The sequence below is a fragment of the Eretmochelys imbricata genome, chromosome 19 (assembly GCF_965152235.1).
Source record: "Eretmochelys imbricata isolate rEreImb1 chromosome 19, rEreImb1.hap1, whole genome shotgun sequence".
Taxonomy (NCBI): Eukaryota; Metazoa; Chordata; order Testudines; family Cheloniidae; genus Eretmochelys; species Eretmochelys imbricata.
In genome coordinates this window covers 6,712,707-6,728,793 of record NC_135590.1, presented here as the reverse complement: position 1 = coordinate 6,728,793, position 16,087 = coordinate 6,712,707, and the positions used below count along the sequence as shown (strand labels likewise).

Below are 16,087 nucleotides of genomic sequence, written 5' to 3'. Positions count from 1 at the left end.
CTTTAATAGCCTGATTGTACCACTAAGGCTACTGTCAGCGTGAGCTTCCCCATAGCAGTGCCCTGACAGTGCCAGCTGGGCCTCTGGCAGTGGGCTTCCTCCCAGCAAACCCACAACTGTACTGTACAACAAGTGTACCCACACTTTTCCCTATATGGGTGTGTGTGCGTGTTTGCACACCTGGGCTGTGTGTGGGGATGCTCCCCTCCTCCTGGCATTCAGCTGCTCAGGTTATAAAGCAGAGGGGCAGATACTTGCCATTCTGCACTGTCTTACCCTGGCTATGGGGATGGTACAAACAGCCCAGAGCTCAAGACTGTTGTGGTGCTGTGGTGACGGCCGTGGGAGAAGGATTTGGCCTGTTATTGGCCAACATTCCCTGGCATCTCTCCGATGGACTCAGCATTGGCCTGAAGAGAAGCCACCTCTTACAGCATGTTGGCGCACCTCTGCCGGTGCCTGGCACGGTCCAGGTTTGCTCCGGGAGTCCCCTAGGGGAGGGTGGGCAGGGAAGCAGGAACTGTGGGGCAGGAGTCTTCAAGGGGAGAAAAGGAGACCAAGCCCGCAGCGGCCTCATTCCTTGTTTCATGTCGGCCTCGCTAGGTTCCTTCTCCCTATCAGTGAGGGACTTCGACCAAAGCCAAGGCGAGATGGTGAAGCACTACAAGATCCGGAACATGGACAATGGGGGGTACTACATCTCCCCTCGCATCACCTTCAGCAGCCTGCATGAGCTGGTGGAGCATTACACACGTAAGGCCCCGGGCGCTGCGGGAGAGGTCAAGGGAGGGTGGGCACTGAAACTTCCACTTATCACTGCGGGAACCACGGCGGTTCCACCTCCCATGGACACACCCAACAGCTCTTGGCCCCCGTGCCCCACAGCGCAGCCTGCAGGGAGAGGCTGGGACGGGGAACTGTGCAGTCTGTCTCTGAGGCCGAGTTGTGTTTCGTCTCCTCTCGTGAAGGCGAATGAGCTTTTGCTCTGGACAAATCGATCCGCAAAACCTGGTGACGAGTCACTGACAGGACGAGCAGCACGTGTAGTGCCTGGCCATGGCTGCACTCCCTCGCCCCATCCTGCGTGCGCCCCCTTTGCTCTTCCATGCGGGCTCATGTTTACCCCTTGATTTGCCTCCCCTGCTCCCCGCCCTGCAGGCAATACAGATGGACTATGCACCCGCCTGGGCAAGCCCTGCCAGAACCAGAAGCCGCAGAAGCCCTGGTGGCAGGATGAATGGGAGGTGCCTCGGGAGACTCTCAAGCTGGTGGAAAAGCTGGGAGCGGGGCAGTTCGGAGAGGTCTGGATGGGTGAGTAAAGCAGCAGCCATGACACGGGCCAAGAGGTGGGTGACGCTGACAGGCAGGCCAGTCAGTGGGTGTGGAGTGGCACTGGTGGGCTCAGCTCCCTGGCATGGCCAGGGGAATGTCTGCTTATGTGCAGAATCCCTCTCCAGCTGGCTTTTAGGAATGGCCCTGACAGGCTCCCAAACGCTGCCTGCAGGCATCTTCAGCCAAGGGCTGGAGGAGGGGTCACGGGGTGCGGCAAGAGGACAGCAGGACCCCCAGCCTCCAAACAATGAGGTCACATTGTGAATAAACATGGATCTCAGCTACATTTAGGGGTTGGGTTTAATACTGTAACTGACTAGTGTGCATGAGCACCGCTGCCCTTTGCCGGATGGAAACAAAACTCATCGATTGTGAGTCATAGGCCCTATACTGCCAGTAGGGAATGGAGAGTCTCCTGCAGCTCGAGCAGGCCTGTGCTTTTGGTGCAGGGGGATCAGGGTTCCATCCTTGCTGGTGTCCAGGGGGTGCAGAATAGTGACAGCTGAGGCATTCCTTAGTGGCCCTGGGTTTATTACAGTATATTTAGCAATATCGAGGAGAGGCCCGGAAGGGAGGCCCCCTGCTTGGCTCTCTGCCCCCTTGCCTTCCGCTGTCACTCTTGCCTGTATCCGACTGGCACTGTGGTTGCGGTTCCTCGGGGCACCTGATTGCTGACTCAGCTTCTCTCCTTGTATCTGCATCCTGGAAGGAAGTTCTCCCCAGGGCTGTGGCCAGCGGAAGAAGGGAGAGGAGGTGATGGGGTAGGACTTGTTCCAGGACCGTCTTCGGGCACTTTGACTTCTGGGGGGTGCAAGAACAAAGACCCTGGGGAGAGGCAGGCTTGCGACCCCACCCAGGGCAGTGATGATGGGTGCTGGACGGTTAGCCAGACTCTGCCAGGCAGGGCCAGGGCTGTGGTTGGAAGGAGTGTGTAGGTGTAATGGACGTGAGGACTCCTGCCCTACACAGCATAGGATGGTGTGGGGAAGGGAGGCTCAGGGGCCTGGTAAGAGGATTCTCCAAGGTTGGATACATACTCCAGCCCGGCTGTGTAGGGATCCAACATCATTCCCAGCAGATGGCTCTTTGCCCCTGGCTAATTGCCCGGTTTGGCGTGGCTCACCAGTGCCTCATGCTGTCATTTGCACCTGGGCATGGTGCAGCGGGATTGGAACAGTGGGGCTGGACCCCCCCCACTGAACTGGCCTGTGGGATAGGTTGAGGCCCATGGGCAGGGGACCAGGATGTGGGGGAAGCCGTCCCTTCCCCCAGCCCGGGGCTGTGCCTGTCCTGTGGGTAAATAGGGGCTGCCAGTCCCTCCCAGGGACAAAGCCAGCCCTGATTCACGAGCCCAGCTCCCAAGCTCAGTGCAGCTTCTTTCCGCTCCCGCCAGGGCGACGGGCTGGCCCAGGGTGAAAAGAGGCAGAGACAGACCTTGGGGCTCAGCAGTACAAGGGAGCAGAGACTTGCCCAGAGACTGGCTCCCAGGCCCAGCCGAGGTGTCTGTTCCCCTTTCCTTTGGCTTCTCACTCACAGACGAGGCTGCACTGGACAGAGGCCCAGCTGCGTCCCAAGTGGAATGCAAAGGGAGGGGGGGGACAGGGCCTGCTGAGGGACGTGTCTCACCCGGCCCTGCCCATCACCAGGCCTTTGGTGCCAGGGAGGGAGGTGGCCACAGTTCCCTCCATGTGGCTGGGTTCCCCCCACACTCTCTACTTGCCCTGCCTGCTGCTTTACTTTTGGCTCACCCCTAACCCCGGCCCCACTGGCTGCCAAGAAGAGGAAGGGAGGGGTGGTGCCATTATCACTGGCCAGCAAGGCAGGCCAGGCCTGCATCCTTCTTCTCTCGCCCCGGGTGCTCTGGCCCAGCGCCTGCAACCCCCGCCCCAGTGCACAGCTGCAAAGCTCGGCTCTCGTGAGGCTGCACTGGCGAACAGGGCCCGTCGTCCTCGGTGCTCCTGTGGTGTGCAGGGTGGCTGGCACTCCAGGAGGTATATGACGGGGGGCATGACCCCAGGAGTCAGTCTGGCTAACACTCCAGGGGGAGCAATCCCAGGGCGTCACTCCCCACTACGATTGCTGCAGCCCCCAGTGGAAAGCCACGGCAGTCGTGCTCCAGGGACTTCAGCTTTCAAGGGAAATTCAGCGTGGCCCAGGGATTTCTAGGTATACAGCAGCCAGCACTACCCAGACAGTGGAGCTTCCTGTCTGGGGGCATTTCTCATCCAGCGTCCAAAGGCTGCCAGGCAAATAATCCAGGACAGCACACGGCAGCACAGAGCCACGTGGGAGCTGGACCTCAAAGCACCTGAGTTCCGGCTTCAGTCTCTGAGTGGGCCCTGGATCTGCTCAGGACTCCCTAGCTTCTCTCCCCTCCTCTTCACAGACCTTCCCCTGAGGCCTTTTGTACTGCCCTGGTGAAAAGGGGGTGGAAATAGCCCTCGGCTGGCATAGAGATGGATAAGGGTCCTAACCTAGCCCCTGGTAGAGGGGGTGGATCAGGGCGTGGCTGGAGTACACTGCACAGCAGCTATTACCTGCTTCCCAGGGACCAAAGGGAAGGAAAACGTAAGCTAGAGCAGTCCAGAGGCTGCTCTATCTTACACCAGGAGCCAGGTAGACCCCTGCACTGCCCAGAATATGCGGAGCGCAAAGATATCTTAATGCCACTTCTATCCCACCTTCCACTCCTGCCCCAACCAAGTAACTGACAATCAGGCTCAATGTCTCCCCAGCCTCTTCCCACTCCACTCCCGCCCTGGCCTCATGCCAGGCGCTAGTGGAGACAGGCCTGGGTCCCAGTGCTCAGACAGAGAACCCAACTTCCTTTGGGTTTGGGCTGCCCGGTCCCAGGCGGGGTGTGGAGAGTGCGTGCATCCAGGGCCTGGCTCTGTGTTCTGGGCATGAGGAGCGCCGCCTGGCATAGGAGCTGTTGGCAGTTTTGTACCGCACTGATAAGAATCGTGCGCATCAGAAAAGCCCTTGTTGTGGCTGTCGCTCTGGTATCCGGGACCAGCTGCTGCTCCGAGGGCTTGTGTTTCTGAGCTGCGCTGTGACAAAAAGAGCAAATCGTGAAACCGCCCGGTGCTGTGGCAGCTGGAGGGAGAGCAGGAGGGCACAGTCTCCTGTCTCACCCTGGCACCTTGTGGTGGGGGCTTCCTTCAGACACCTAGAGCGGGCCTGGTGCCTGAGCTCGTCTGTCCCTTCCCATGCCAGCGAGGAACACCCTGCAAGGCTCTTCAGCTCCCGCTGTGGTTGGCGTCCTCTCCCCTGGCCGGAAGGGAGGGGCTGCCATGGTGCAGCGTGGCAGGGGGTCCTGTTGCAGCACCATAACGCATGGATTGAACCTGCCATTGCAATGGGCACAAGCTCCTCTCTCTCTCGGGCCCTCCCCACTCTGCGTCCCCTTGACCGTTGGGTCAGACAGTGGCATGGGCCCTGCTGGGCTGCCCTGCCCCTGTGTGCTCCGTTTCTGCAGCCTAGCCCAGGAGGGGTTTGCAGGGTGGGGGCGAGGACTGAGGGCCCCACTGGAGATGGCTGTTGGGAACAGGGGTGCGGGGGAGAGGTAGGGTCAGCACCCCACTAGCTACCCCGGTCCAGGAGCTTGTGGCTCTGAAGGGCAGGGTGTCAAAGGTCAGACCCCCGCGGCTTCCTCTCTCTTGTTGACCAAGAACCATGAGTAACCCCCCTGCCCCCGGGTTGAAGTGTGACTAGAGATTCCCCCCAGGGGAGTAAGTGCTGATCACGAAGCTGCGTAACTCCCACGCACGGTGCCCTATGGACGCCGTCTGCAACAGTCGCTTTGTACCTGCTGTTTCCTCTCTCTGGGCGTAGACTGGAGGGGCTGAGTGGTCTTTGTGTCTCCAGCACCCCCCACTCACTGCTGTATGGGACCCCTGCTGTGTGAGCTCCCTTGGGGGAGGGCAAGTCAATGGAGTCACACCAGGCATGGATTGGACCCAAGTCTCCGCTGTTGTGAGCTCCCTCCCAGCAGTGCCGGCTGGGCCCCAGGCTGACAGTGTAGTGGCAGGAGGATCGTGCTAGCCACTCACTGCGGTAACACCGGCCTCCTCTCCCTCCTTGCCCCCTGCCCCATCTCTCTGCAGGTTACTATAACGGTCACACCAAGGTGGCCATTAAGAATCTGAAGCAGGGCAGCATGTCCCCCAGCGCCTTCCTGGCAGAAGCCAACCTCATGAAGAGCCTGCAGCACCGCAAGCTGGTGCGGCTCTACGCCGTGGTGACCCAGGAGCCCATCTACATCATCACGGAGTACATGGAGAAAGGTGAGCCCGCCGGGAGCTGCCCTGCCATCCCTAACCGTGCACCCCCCCCACCAAAGGCTACTCCAATGAGAGACTGAATAGGGCAGAAGTGTGGTCCAGCTGTTAGAGCAGACTCAGGAGCCAGGACGCCTGGGTTCTGTTCCCAGCCCTGCCACTGACTCACTGTGTGACCTTGGGGGAGTCACTCCAACACCCCGTGCCTCAGTTTCCCCAGCCTTAGTATGGGGATGATGGCAGTCAGCTAGTGATGACAGGGTTTGGCGCTTAACTGCTAGTTGTTTGCAGAGCGCTGCGTGGTGGAAGCGGCCCCAAGAGGGGCACTGTTACTGCAAAGCCTCTTAAATGCCCTGTCCTGCTTTTTCCCCTAGAACTGGGCTCCATCTGAACTCCCCACTCCCTTGGAGAGCTGACCCTGAGCCTGGCGTTCCCCTGTCTCATTACTAATGAGACAGGAAACCACCCTGGGCTCATGGCGCTAGGGCTATTCTAGTCCTGCCGGCAGGCACTGCATATTGTCTCACGCAGCCTTTCATTTCCTTTGCCTGCTCTGAGAGCCAAGAGCAGTGGGTTCGGGTCACGACCTCCATTATCCAGAGGGTGTGACAGCGAACCTGGACAAACTAATCCTGGCAGAGGAGGAGGGAGGCCGGCTGGATGGGATAAGGAGAGACAGAGACCTACAGACAGCTCTCCCTTTCCTGCTTGCCTCCACGCCGTGCCAACTTCAGCAGAGCTGTGGAGCTTCCTGGCAAGAGTGTCATAGAAGGCAGGAATCCAGTTCAGAGGGCTGCTAAGCAAGAGTCACAAGGGACACATCCAGAGGGTTCAGCATGGCCCTTCTCTGTCTCGCCGGCTCCATGGCAGAGTCACGCTCCCTTCCTCTGAGAGCTGGCGGCTCTGCCAGAGGAAACGCGCCTGTCTGTTATGTTTGGCTATTGAGCAGAAAGGCTGATGGGACCCAGGCCACCCAGCCAACTCCAGGGTTGTTCAGGTCTATTTCTAGACTTGGGTCATGTTGCTCAAGAAGTTTGCAAGGAGTTGATTTCTCAGTATGATCCTCCCATGGGACGATGGGGGCTTATAGGGGTCCTTGGGGAATGTTTCTCAGAGGGTCCCAGGTCTGTCGTTATGGGGGTGGTTCACACTGCATGGTGCCTGTGTGCAGTGATGAGCTGCCAAAATCTTAACAACCGGTTCCCTCCTCACCCCACGAGGGGGTCGTTGCCCACCTCCGTCCCCCGGGACTCCTGCCACATCCACCCCCCTGTGTTCCTTGATGCCCCCCGCCTCAGGACCCCTGCCCCATCCACCCCCCTCCCCTGTCCCCTGACTGCCCCCAGAACCGGGCAAGAGGGTCTTGTGGGCCACTGTAGTGGGTGCCCACCCCACCCCTAAGAGCTAGAGGCACCTGCCGGGGGGTGAGGTGGGGAGTCCTGGCAGTGCTTACCTGGGGCAGCTCCCAGGAAGCATCCAGCAGGTCCCTCTGGCTCCTAGGGGCAGGGGAGCATAGCTATGGGGTGAACAGGGGGAGTGGCCTCTCCCCCCACTGATCACATCAAAAGTGGCGCCTTAGGTGCCGACTCTGGGGGTGCTCCGGGGGTGGAGCCCCCACGGGGAAAATTTGGTGGGTGCAGAAACCCCACTGGCAGCTCCCCGTCCTGCGCCCGGCCCCAGCTCACCTCCGCTCCGCCTCCTCCCCTGAACCCACCGCCCCACTCTGCTTCTCCACCTCCCACACTGGCCCCCGGCTTCCCGCGAATCACCTGTTCGGCAGGAAGCCGGGGAGGGCTGAGAAGCAGGCGGCAGCTTCGCGCTCAGACCGAGGGAGGCAGAGGTGAGCTGGGGTGGGGAGCGGTTCCCCTGCACGCCCCCCCACCCCGGGTTACCTGCTGCGCCCCCTGTTCCCCCCCGGGTTACCTGCTGCAGTGCGGGCAGCCCTCCTTGTGCCCCCCCCAGCTCACCTCTGCTCTCTGGGCCTGAGCGGGAAGCCACCGCCTGCTTCTCAGCCCCCCCAGCTTCCCGCGCGAACAGCTGATTCGCGGGAAGCCTGGCGGGGCAGAGAAACAGAGCGGGGCGCGGAGGTGGGCTGGGCGCGGGGCAGGGAGCTGCCGGTGGGTACTCTGCACCCACCAAATTTTCCCCTTGGGTGCTCCAGGGCTGGAGCACCCATGGAGTCGGTGCCTAAGGCGCCACTTTGGGCCAGTTGAATTTAGAAGCCCTTTTAGAACCGGTTCCCCCTCGCGGAACAACCGGTTCTCAAAGGGCTTCTAAATTTAACAACTGGTTTTAGTGAACCGGTGCGAACCGGCTCCAGCTCACCGCTGCCTGTGTGTGTGAATTGATTGTGGAGCAATGGGGGAGGAGGGGTTTATAGGGGGCAAGCTCATGGGTTCACAGGGAAATCACATGATGACAAACCAGCAAAGGGAGCAATAACCTCCTTCCCCACCCCGTGAACCCAACCCAGTCTGGTCCTGCACTGGCTCATTGTTCATCCAACGGGGCCAGGTTGTGTTTTAGCAAATCAGTCCCTGCCCCTGTCTGAACAACCCAGGCCAAATAGAGGCCTCGCACCTTTGAGAAGCCCTGCCCTGATGGACGGAGACTGTCTGGTGCTGGGTCTGAGGGTGGCCGAGCTGGTTCCCAAGAGGGCTGCCCTCCGGGCAGGGCTAGCATTGACTGGGGCTCGTCCTGTTGCAGGGAGCCTGGTGGATTTTCTCAAGACCCCCGAAGGAATCGGACTCACCATTAACAAATTGCTGGATATGGCAGCACAGGTGAGGAGGGGGAGCGCCAGGAGGTGGGAACCGGGTAGGGATGGTGCCGGGCTGGGGACAAGCTGGCAGAGTCTGTCTCCAGGGGCACAGGGGGTTAATGTTCCCTAGGGCTTTGTGCTCAAGTGATGAGAGAGAATCTCAGCCTGATACCCTGGGAATGGATGGGCCCATCCATGCAGAACCCTACATTCTGACATACTTCATCATGACTGAGAGGCTGGACAGTGACGGGGGCTGCCTGTCGGGATTGAGGGGCATCGGCAGAGCTGTGGGGTGGGGCAGGACAGGAAGAGCAAGGGCCTGCTGGTTAGAACCGAGAGGGATGGGCAGCATTGGGGCGGAAGGAGTTTGTCCAGCACCTGACTGCCCTGTACCCAGTGCTAGCCCCAGCAGCCATCACTCCCTCAGGTTTACTGTCAGTAAGCCCCCCACCCCCCATATCCAGCGGAGAAGGAATTTCCCCTCTGTGTCTTTCCTTCTCCTCTGCCCCCCACACCTGCCACCACATGGCCCCCGGCCCTGAGATCTGCAGGAGATGCTTGACTAGCTGAGGCCCGAGCAACGAGGTGGGGCTGGAACTGAGATTGCAGGAGCAGAGCCTCAGTCTCCCCTGCCATGTGTAACGGCCCCTCTGTGCCCCACCTCCCCAGATCGCAGAGGGAATGGCCTTCATTGAGGAGAAGAATTACATCCACCGCGACCTGCGAGCTGCCAACATCCTGGTGTCAGAGACCCTCTGCTGTAAGATCGCTGACTTCGGGCTGGCTCGGCTCATCGAGGACAATGAGTACACAGCCCGGGAGGGTGCGTCTGCCACCTCCCCCGCTCCACCCTGCCAGCTGGGGTGCCCCTCTCTGGGAAGCAGGGTGGTGGGGTTTCCTGGGCAGGTGTGGGCCGTGACAGCAGGGGGGCAGAGCTCCCAAGGCTGGAATGGGCCCTTGCAACAGGGCAGCGGTGTTGTGTTTGATGTGCCCACTGAAAGGTTGCAGGGACAATTGCCCCAGCTTCTCTCTCAATCTGATCCTCCAGTTCCAGTTTAGGGGGGTCTCCTGCCCCCATGGAGCCCCTCGCTGCTGCTGTCTTCCCCCTCCTGCAGCACCGCTCCTCTGCTGGCTGATCAGAGGAGCGGGGTGGATTTCACACCTCCCTGATCGCCCTGGTTCTGCCCTGGGGGAGCAGGATTGGGAGGAGGATCTGGAGGAGCTGGAGGGATGAGGGAATCCCCCCAGCTCCTCCTAAAAAGGAGCATTTACTGGTGGCCAGGTTTGAAACAGGCTTCTGCAGCCGTGAGTTCAAACCCCTCTAGAGCTGACTAATATCTACCATTGACAGCAATAGGATTTCATGCCGTTTACCCTGGGTGGGTCATCGGAGAGGGGGGAATCTAGAAATCCTCTTCTCTGCATGGATATTAAAGACCCCAGGGCACTTCTTGCGAGTCAGGGTTTTGCTCCACGTGACTACCCTCCACCTCCTGGGCGGCTTCATTTCAGTGAGACTGTGCGGCTCTAGGTTGGGCTCCTCTGCTGTGGAAAGTGTTTGAGGGATGCACGAGGTTACCGGCTAAGGCACTGATCACTGCTCGTGAATGCCTTGCACAGAGGGTGAGCTGCAGTGAACCTCTTCCCCCGCCACCCGCCCATGTAGCATTGGAAACTCTAGCTCGTGGCAGGATGCCGGCCTGACACATCTCTCGGCGTCTCTCCTCCTGCAGGGGGGAGACCAGCAGTAGGCTGAATATAGACACCCACAGCCTCGCAGTAACATCCCAGCCCAGCGAGGAAGTGGGAGCCCACCACAAGTAACCTGTCGCCCCTGTGTATCTGAGCTCTTTGCAGCTCTTGGTGAGCACAGGATGCTGCAGCCTGAGCTGGGCCTGGGGGGTGGGTCCTGCAGAGGTGAGCTGGGACCTGGAGCTGCCTCAGCTGGAGCATTGTGCGCCAGAGAACATCTCTGGTAGAAACAGGCTGGCGTCTCCCAGATCCGGGAGCAGGGCTGAGACCTCGCACTGGCCAGGATGGGCAGGAGGCTCTGCTCAAATGTTCTGGTATAACTGAAGTGCGAGGGAAAGGGATTCAGGGGTGCAGAGACAACCTCCCACTCATGGTAGGCTGCGGGGGGAGCTCAGCAGGGAGCAGAGGGGGTTTGAGGTCTGGACACAGCCCCTCCTCGTGTGGGATGGGGTGCGAGGAGCTCTGTGGGGCATGGGGGAGAGGGGTTAGAGGGCTAGAGGCAGCCCCTCCCAGTGTGAGAGCAGGATCTTTACAGGTTATGGGGTCACGACTGTTTTCTTCAGTAAAGGACCTACACACACATGGAGAGAACAGCCTGGTTGCCCCCTGTTCTCCCAAGCCAGCGAGAGCAGCAGGGGAAAACATTTATAACCTCTCTAGAGCGGAGGGGCTGCTCCTCCAGACATTGATTGCCCTGTAACTCACATCAGTCCTGTAGGATTAGAGCCCTCTCTGGTGGCTCATGCAGGAACAGCCAACACTAAAAGGCCAGAGTTGGCATCTGTTCTAGGGTTGGGCGGGCTGGCTCCATCGCTCAGGTCAGTTTCAGTAACTCTGTGGCCGTGATGAGATGTGCAGATTACGCCCAAGTCTGCACATCAGCAGTCTGTGAGATGTGTCTAGGGCATCTTTCTCAGTGCCAAAGCAGGTTTTTATACCCTGGGTCCTTGTGTGATTCATTGGCTCAGGCATGACCCTCTTTCCACCTCCTCCTTCCTTTCTCCGAGGATAGGCACAGCTTTCGCGCTGGCTCGGGGCCACACCTTTACACTTTGTGCAGAGAAGAAGAGCGTGTCTTTCAGTTTGTTTCACTTGGTTACAAAGTCAGTCTCCATGGGTTTCCTGTGGCCTTTAGGCCTCTCAGTTTCTCCTTCCAGCTTGGGACCATCGCTGGTTCTGGATTGGCTCTGACAGTAGTGAGTGTGTGGGTCACAAACCCTGGCACGAGCCCAGTGTAGAAAGCTGGGAGCATGGAATGAGTCAGCCAGCCTGATGGAACAGTGCAGGGATCTATAGCTAGTTAGCTTGTAGTTAGTTGTCTGCAAGCTAAAATCCCGGCATAACACCTTGACAAGGGCACTGCTCAGGCATCCCCTGGATTAAAGCTTTTCTTTACTGATGGCTGGAATGGTGGCTTCTGTAGAAATGGATAAAACTGCCCATAACCTTGCATTCTGGACAAATGAGAATGGTGCTTCCAAATAATAAAACCTTGGACAGTGCCAGTGTAGAATCCAGTTAGGGGCCTTTTGCGGGGGGTCTTTGATTCCTGTGAATATTGTCAGAGATTTTCCAGGGGTGGCTGTGGGTGTTGGATCTGGGGATTCTGTGTTTCCTGCCCCAGCAAGCTGAGTGGGGATGGGAATTGAAACAACAACCAACCACTCTCCCAATTGCTGCCCCGAGCATGGGCTGCCCAAGGCATCGGGAGGCTCCCAAAAGACATTGAGTGTGCTGATACATCTCTGAGATGGGCAGTGATGGGGAAGGAAGGGGATGAGTCTAAGCAACGGGAGAAGGTGTAAGTGATGAGGGCAGGTAGGGAAGGTCCCAGGTCAGCCTTAACCTTTTATTTTTTAAATCCCCTTTCGTATTTCAGGAGCCAAGTTCCCCATTAAGTGGACAGCACCAGAAGCCATTAATTATGGGACGTTCACCATCAAGTCTGATGTTTGGTCATTTGGAATCCTCCTGACGGAGATTGTCACCTACGGCCGGATCCCTTATCCAGGTCAGGACTTCACAGCGTGTGTGTGTGTGTGTGTACCTGTACGTACACTGTGCATAAAGTTGGAAAAATAGTAAGTCCCTCACTGTCTCGGGGACACGCCCAGCTACTCCAGTCCCAGATTGGACCAGTCAGAGGTGCAGCAGGGAAGAGTGCAGGACCACAGGCTGTGGGGAAGGGCTTCCAGCCCTGGGGTATGTAAATTGCACCCTGACTTGGCTGGTTCCTAATTCAGGGCTGTGTGTTGTGACCACAGGGATGACTAATCCAGAAGTGATACAGAACTTGGAGCGCGGTTACCGAATGCCTCAGCCCGACAACTGCCCAGAGGAGCTGTATGGACTGATGATGCACTGCTGGAAGGAGAGCCCAGAGGAGCGCCCCACCTTTGAGTACATGAAGAGCGTTCTTGAGGACTTTTTCACTGCCACAGAGGGCCAGTACCAGCAGCAGCCGTGACGAGACCCTGAGCCAGGGTTGGCGGCGTCCTCACTTTGGGATGTGCAGGGGGGAATGGTCCCCGTACATTCGCTCCTCAGAGACTCACAGCTCAGGCCCGGGCCTTTGGATCACAGCCTAACCCTGGCAGAAACTCGTCTCTCCCCCTCACGACAGTGAAGGTGTTTACGTGTTTCTGGAGCTCACACTCATGCAGCTGATTCTTCTTGATTCTCAGAGCACAGGTGATGTGTGTTTTGTGAGTGCTGACAAAAGAGCTGCGTGACCCAGAGGGCTGCGAGTTTTCTACCTGAGCTGCGTGTGCAGGCAGGCACACACATGCTAGAGCACCCACACAAACACCGTGGGCACACATGTATGCCCACCGCACCGTATATGGGCTCACTCAATGCACACGTACCCGATATGTGTGTGGTGTGTGTGTGCACCCGGGCCATAAACACACAAATATTCAGCTGTGCAGATGCACACAAAGCCTTAGGCGTGTAGACACACCCACACGGTACAGACACACACGGACATGCAGTGCACACACACACAGAGCTGCACTGTAACCATTCAGACCCATATCTCTGGCAACTAAAATCCTCGTTTTGGCCCAGTACGATGCACAAGCCAAGTTCTCTTGCAGCCCCAGGCTACGGGTAATGCTCAGAACCCACCACAAATTGCACTGGACCCAAAGAATCCCTTATCAGCACTGATCTTCCAGCATGAGAGGCTCGGAGAGCTGCAATGTGGAGCACCTCATGTCCCTGCCATCCCTACCCATGGGTTCCCAATGCAGGATTTCCCTGGTGCGTTTTCTTTCCCCAGTGAAGATGGATGGTGTATCCGTGCCAAGGGGTTCTGCCAGCCTTGTGACAGAACAGTTCACGCACAGGGCTGTGATCAAGGCACACAAATCGCTGCGTTCGCCACAGCTGCTCCAAGGGGACGCAGGGCCCCCTTGTGCAATGTAACAGAGGCAAAAACCTCTTCACACCAGAGCCAGGCTGTCTCTGGGACACCACTGCCCAAGTCTATTTGTCCCAGTGCCCGTGAAGCAGCCACTCTCTGCCCTGCTCGCTTGCTCATTTTCACTCTGAAACCACACGGCTGGTCTCTGACCAGTGCCTGTCGCACACAATGGGTCCCAGAACCGTTTAGAAAGTTTGGTAATGCAGTCACCCAGTTCAAACATTTTAGCCAAGAGAGAGAGGAATGACCACACAGGAGGAAAAGGAGAGGATTTCAGCCCAGACTGCAAGGGATCTGGTGAGTCACAGAGGTGTGGAGAGATGCAGAAGGCTGTTTCAACCGGCAGGAGTTGCAGAGGCAAAAGCTCTTCTGGTTTCTCTGCACTGTTGAATGTGACATTAGTGTCCTGGAAAGTCGATAGCGACAGGTTCAAACCACAACATTTAGATCCAAAAGTGGGCTCAGAATTTGACCTGGCAGGTGTTGGCTCTAATCTGGACCCATCCCTACCATCAGGGGTTCTGCATAGTCTCACAAAAGGCTTATTTGAGAGCAACCCTCCCAAATCCCTGTTTTAGGAACGAGCCACCCTGAATAACCAGCCTGTGCAGGACTCTTTTATTTCCCATGGTACTTTAAAGCCCTGTCTTATGTTGCTCTTTGATTTTCAGTAAATAAACACCTTTGAAATGGAGCCTGCTTCCTCTACTCTGGCGGGGGTGGGGAGGGGAGCTGCTCATCCTAACTTGGCATTGTGTGTATACAGAGCTGAGGGTGGGCTACTGGCTCTCCTTCTCAGAACCTCACAGGGGAAGCCCAACAGGGAACTTGCAGGATTGGGCCCTAAGCCAGGCCCAATAGGAGGTCAGGGCACTTGGTGAGGAGGGGGATCTGAGGCAGCATTTCTCAGGGGGCAAGGGGTGCACTTGGCTTAGCTCCTGGCAGGGTGAGTACCCAGTAAGGGGGCGCTGGTATCCAGTTTCAGGATAGCTGCACCAGTAGTCCCCATTCATGGTCCACGTTAGGCTTCCAGCTCCCAGTTGTCGTGTCTCTTGGGCGGAGAGCCGTGCCTCACTCCTTCCTAACCAGGGATTTTAATGCTACACGGTCCCCTGGTTTACCATGTCAAATTCCCAGCAAGCCGGTCTGCCTAGAAGGACAGCGCCTGTGCTTTGCTTTCTCTTTAGAGGCTATGCCCAGTGTATTGCCCAGAGGTGTAAGTTACCACCCAGTTCCAGCTAAGCAAGCACATTTATTCTTAAGGTAAAAGCATTCCAGCGAAAGCACATTAAAGCAATAAAAGAACCTGCATGCATGCTAGAAAGCTTACCAGAGGTCACCCCCCAACTCCTACCTAGGACTCTGGTAGGCGTCAGTCCTTCAAAATCCACAACTGGGTTTTTCCTGTGGTTACAAGTTCATATCCAACAAAGATCCAGAACCAGAACCCAGGCTGGGCAGATCAGCTGTTTCTGTATACCACTCATGTCTTTGATCTTGGCCTTCTGCAACAGGTAATCAGCAGACACTCTCCCTCTCCTTAGGGCGTAAAAGGCTGGGGTTTTGCATAACCAGAGTTGGGGAATTTGCATTAACCTTTCCCTAGGTATTCCCAGGAAATGTATTGTCCCAACTGTCCACACTTGTCCAGCCCATTTTCAATATAGTCTTCTGAACTCCCCGGTTTCACATGTCACATTCCCCCTAGAGAGTTTACATACAGTTCTAGCTATAAAACATCTAGCGATAAAACATAAACTTAATAGAACTAAGTCTTGCAAGGATATAGCAGGAACTTGTCACAACTGGCATGCGGGGGAGCAAGGGTGACACCTGTCAGGGAGTCCCTAGGTGAGGGATCTGGGTCTGTGATGTGACTAGGGCCCTATCAAATTCACGGCCATGAAAAACGTGTCAAGGACGGGGAAATCTGGTGTTTTGTGGACTTTTACCCTATATACTGTACTATGGGGAAAAGTATACAAAAGTATACAGCGTTTCTCAAACTGGGGTCTTGACCCAAAAGGAACTACAAGGCTATTGTGGGTGGGGGCATTGCGATACTGCCAGCCTTACTTCTGCACTGCCTTCAGAGCTGGGCACCCGGACAGATGCTCTCTAGCCACCCAGCTCTGAAGGCAGCACAGACGCAAAGATGGCAATACGGTGACTCTCCTCCCCGCAATAGCCTTGCGACCCCGCCCTTGGGTTGAGACCCCCAGTTTGAGGAAAGCTGACACAAGGGCTTTACACGTTTATACTTTGCTGTTTTTAAGTATATATTCATGCTTTGTTACAACACCGGGAAATTTAAGATTTAAATGTCTGAAACCATGCCATTCAAGATTTTTAAAATGCCATGACTGTGAAATTTACAAAAATGGACCATGGATGTGGTAGGAATGGACCATGGAGGGTGAAAAATCAGGACACTCTTTTTCGGGAGCGGGGAAGGAGAGGTACAGTCGCTCTGTGTCAGACAAAAAGCCCCAGTCTGGGGATGTCTGGTCACCCGAATGCGCCCTCCCCCCG

General features: G+C 57.1%; 1 protein-coding gene across 1 annotated transcript in view; it reads left to right on the top strand.

The window, feature by feature from the left end:
* The window catches only part of LCK (LCK proto-oncogene, Src family tyrosine kinase), a 30,727-nt gene extending 16,491 nt beyond the window's left edge, over positions 1-14,236 (top strand). The window contains exons 7-13 of the mRNA XM_077837997.1: positions 604-753; positions 1,159-1,311; positions 5,439-5,618; positions 8,319-8,395; positions 9,046-9,199; positions 12,008-12,139; positions 12,393-14,236. Coding sequence (XP_077694123.1) covers positions 604-753; positions 1,159-1,311; positions 5,439-5,618; positions 8,319-8,395; positions 9,046-9,199; positions 12,008-12,139; positions 12,393-12,595 — 1,049 coding nt within the window. The 3' untranslated portion in view covers positions 12,596-14,236. The remainder of the gene's footprint in view (positions 1-603; positions 754-1,158; positions 1,312-5,438; positions 5,619-8,318; positions 8,396-9,045; positions 9,200-12,007; positions 12,140-12,392) is intronic.
* The last annotated feature ends 1,851 nt before the right edge of the window (positions 14,237-16,087 follow it).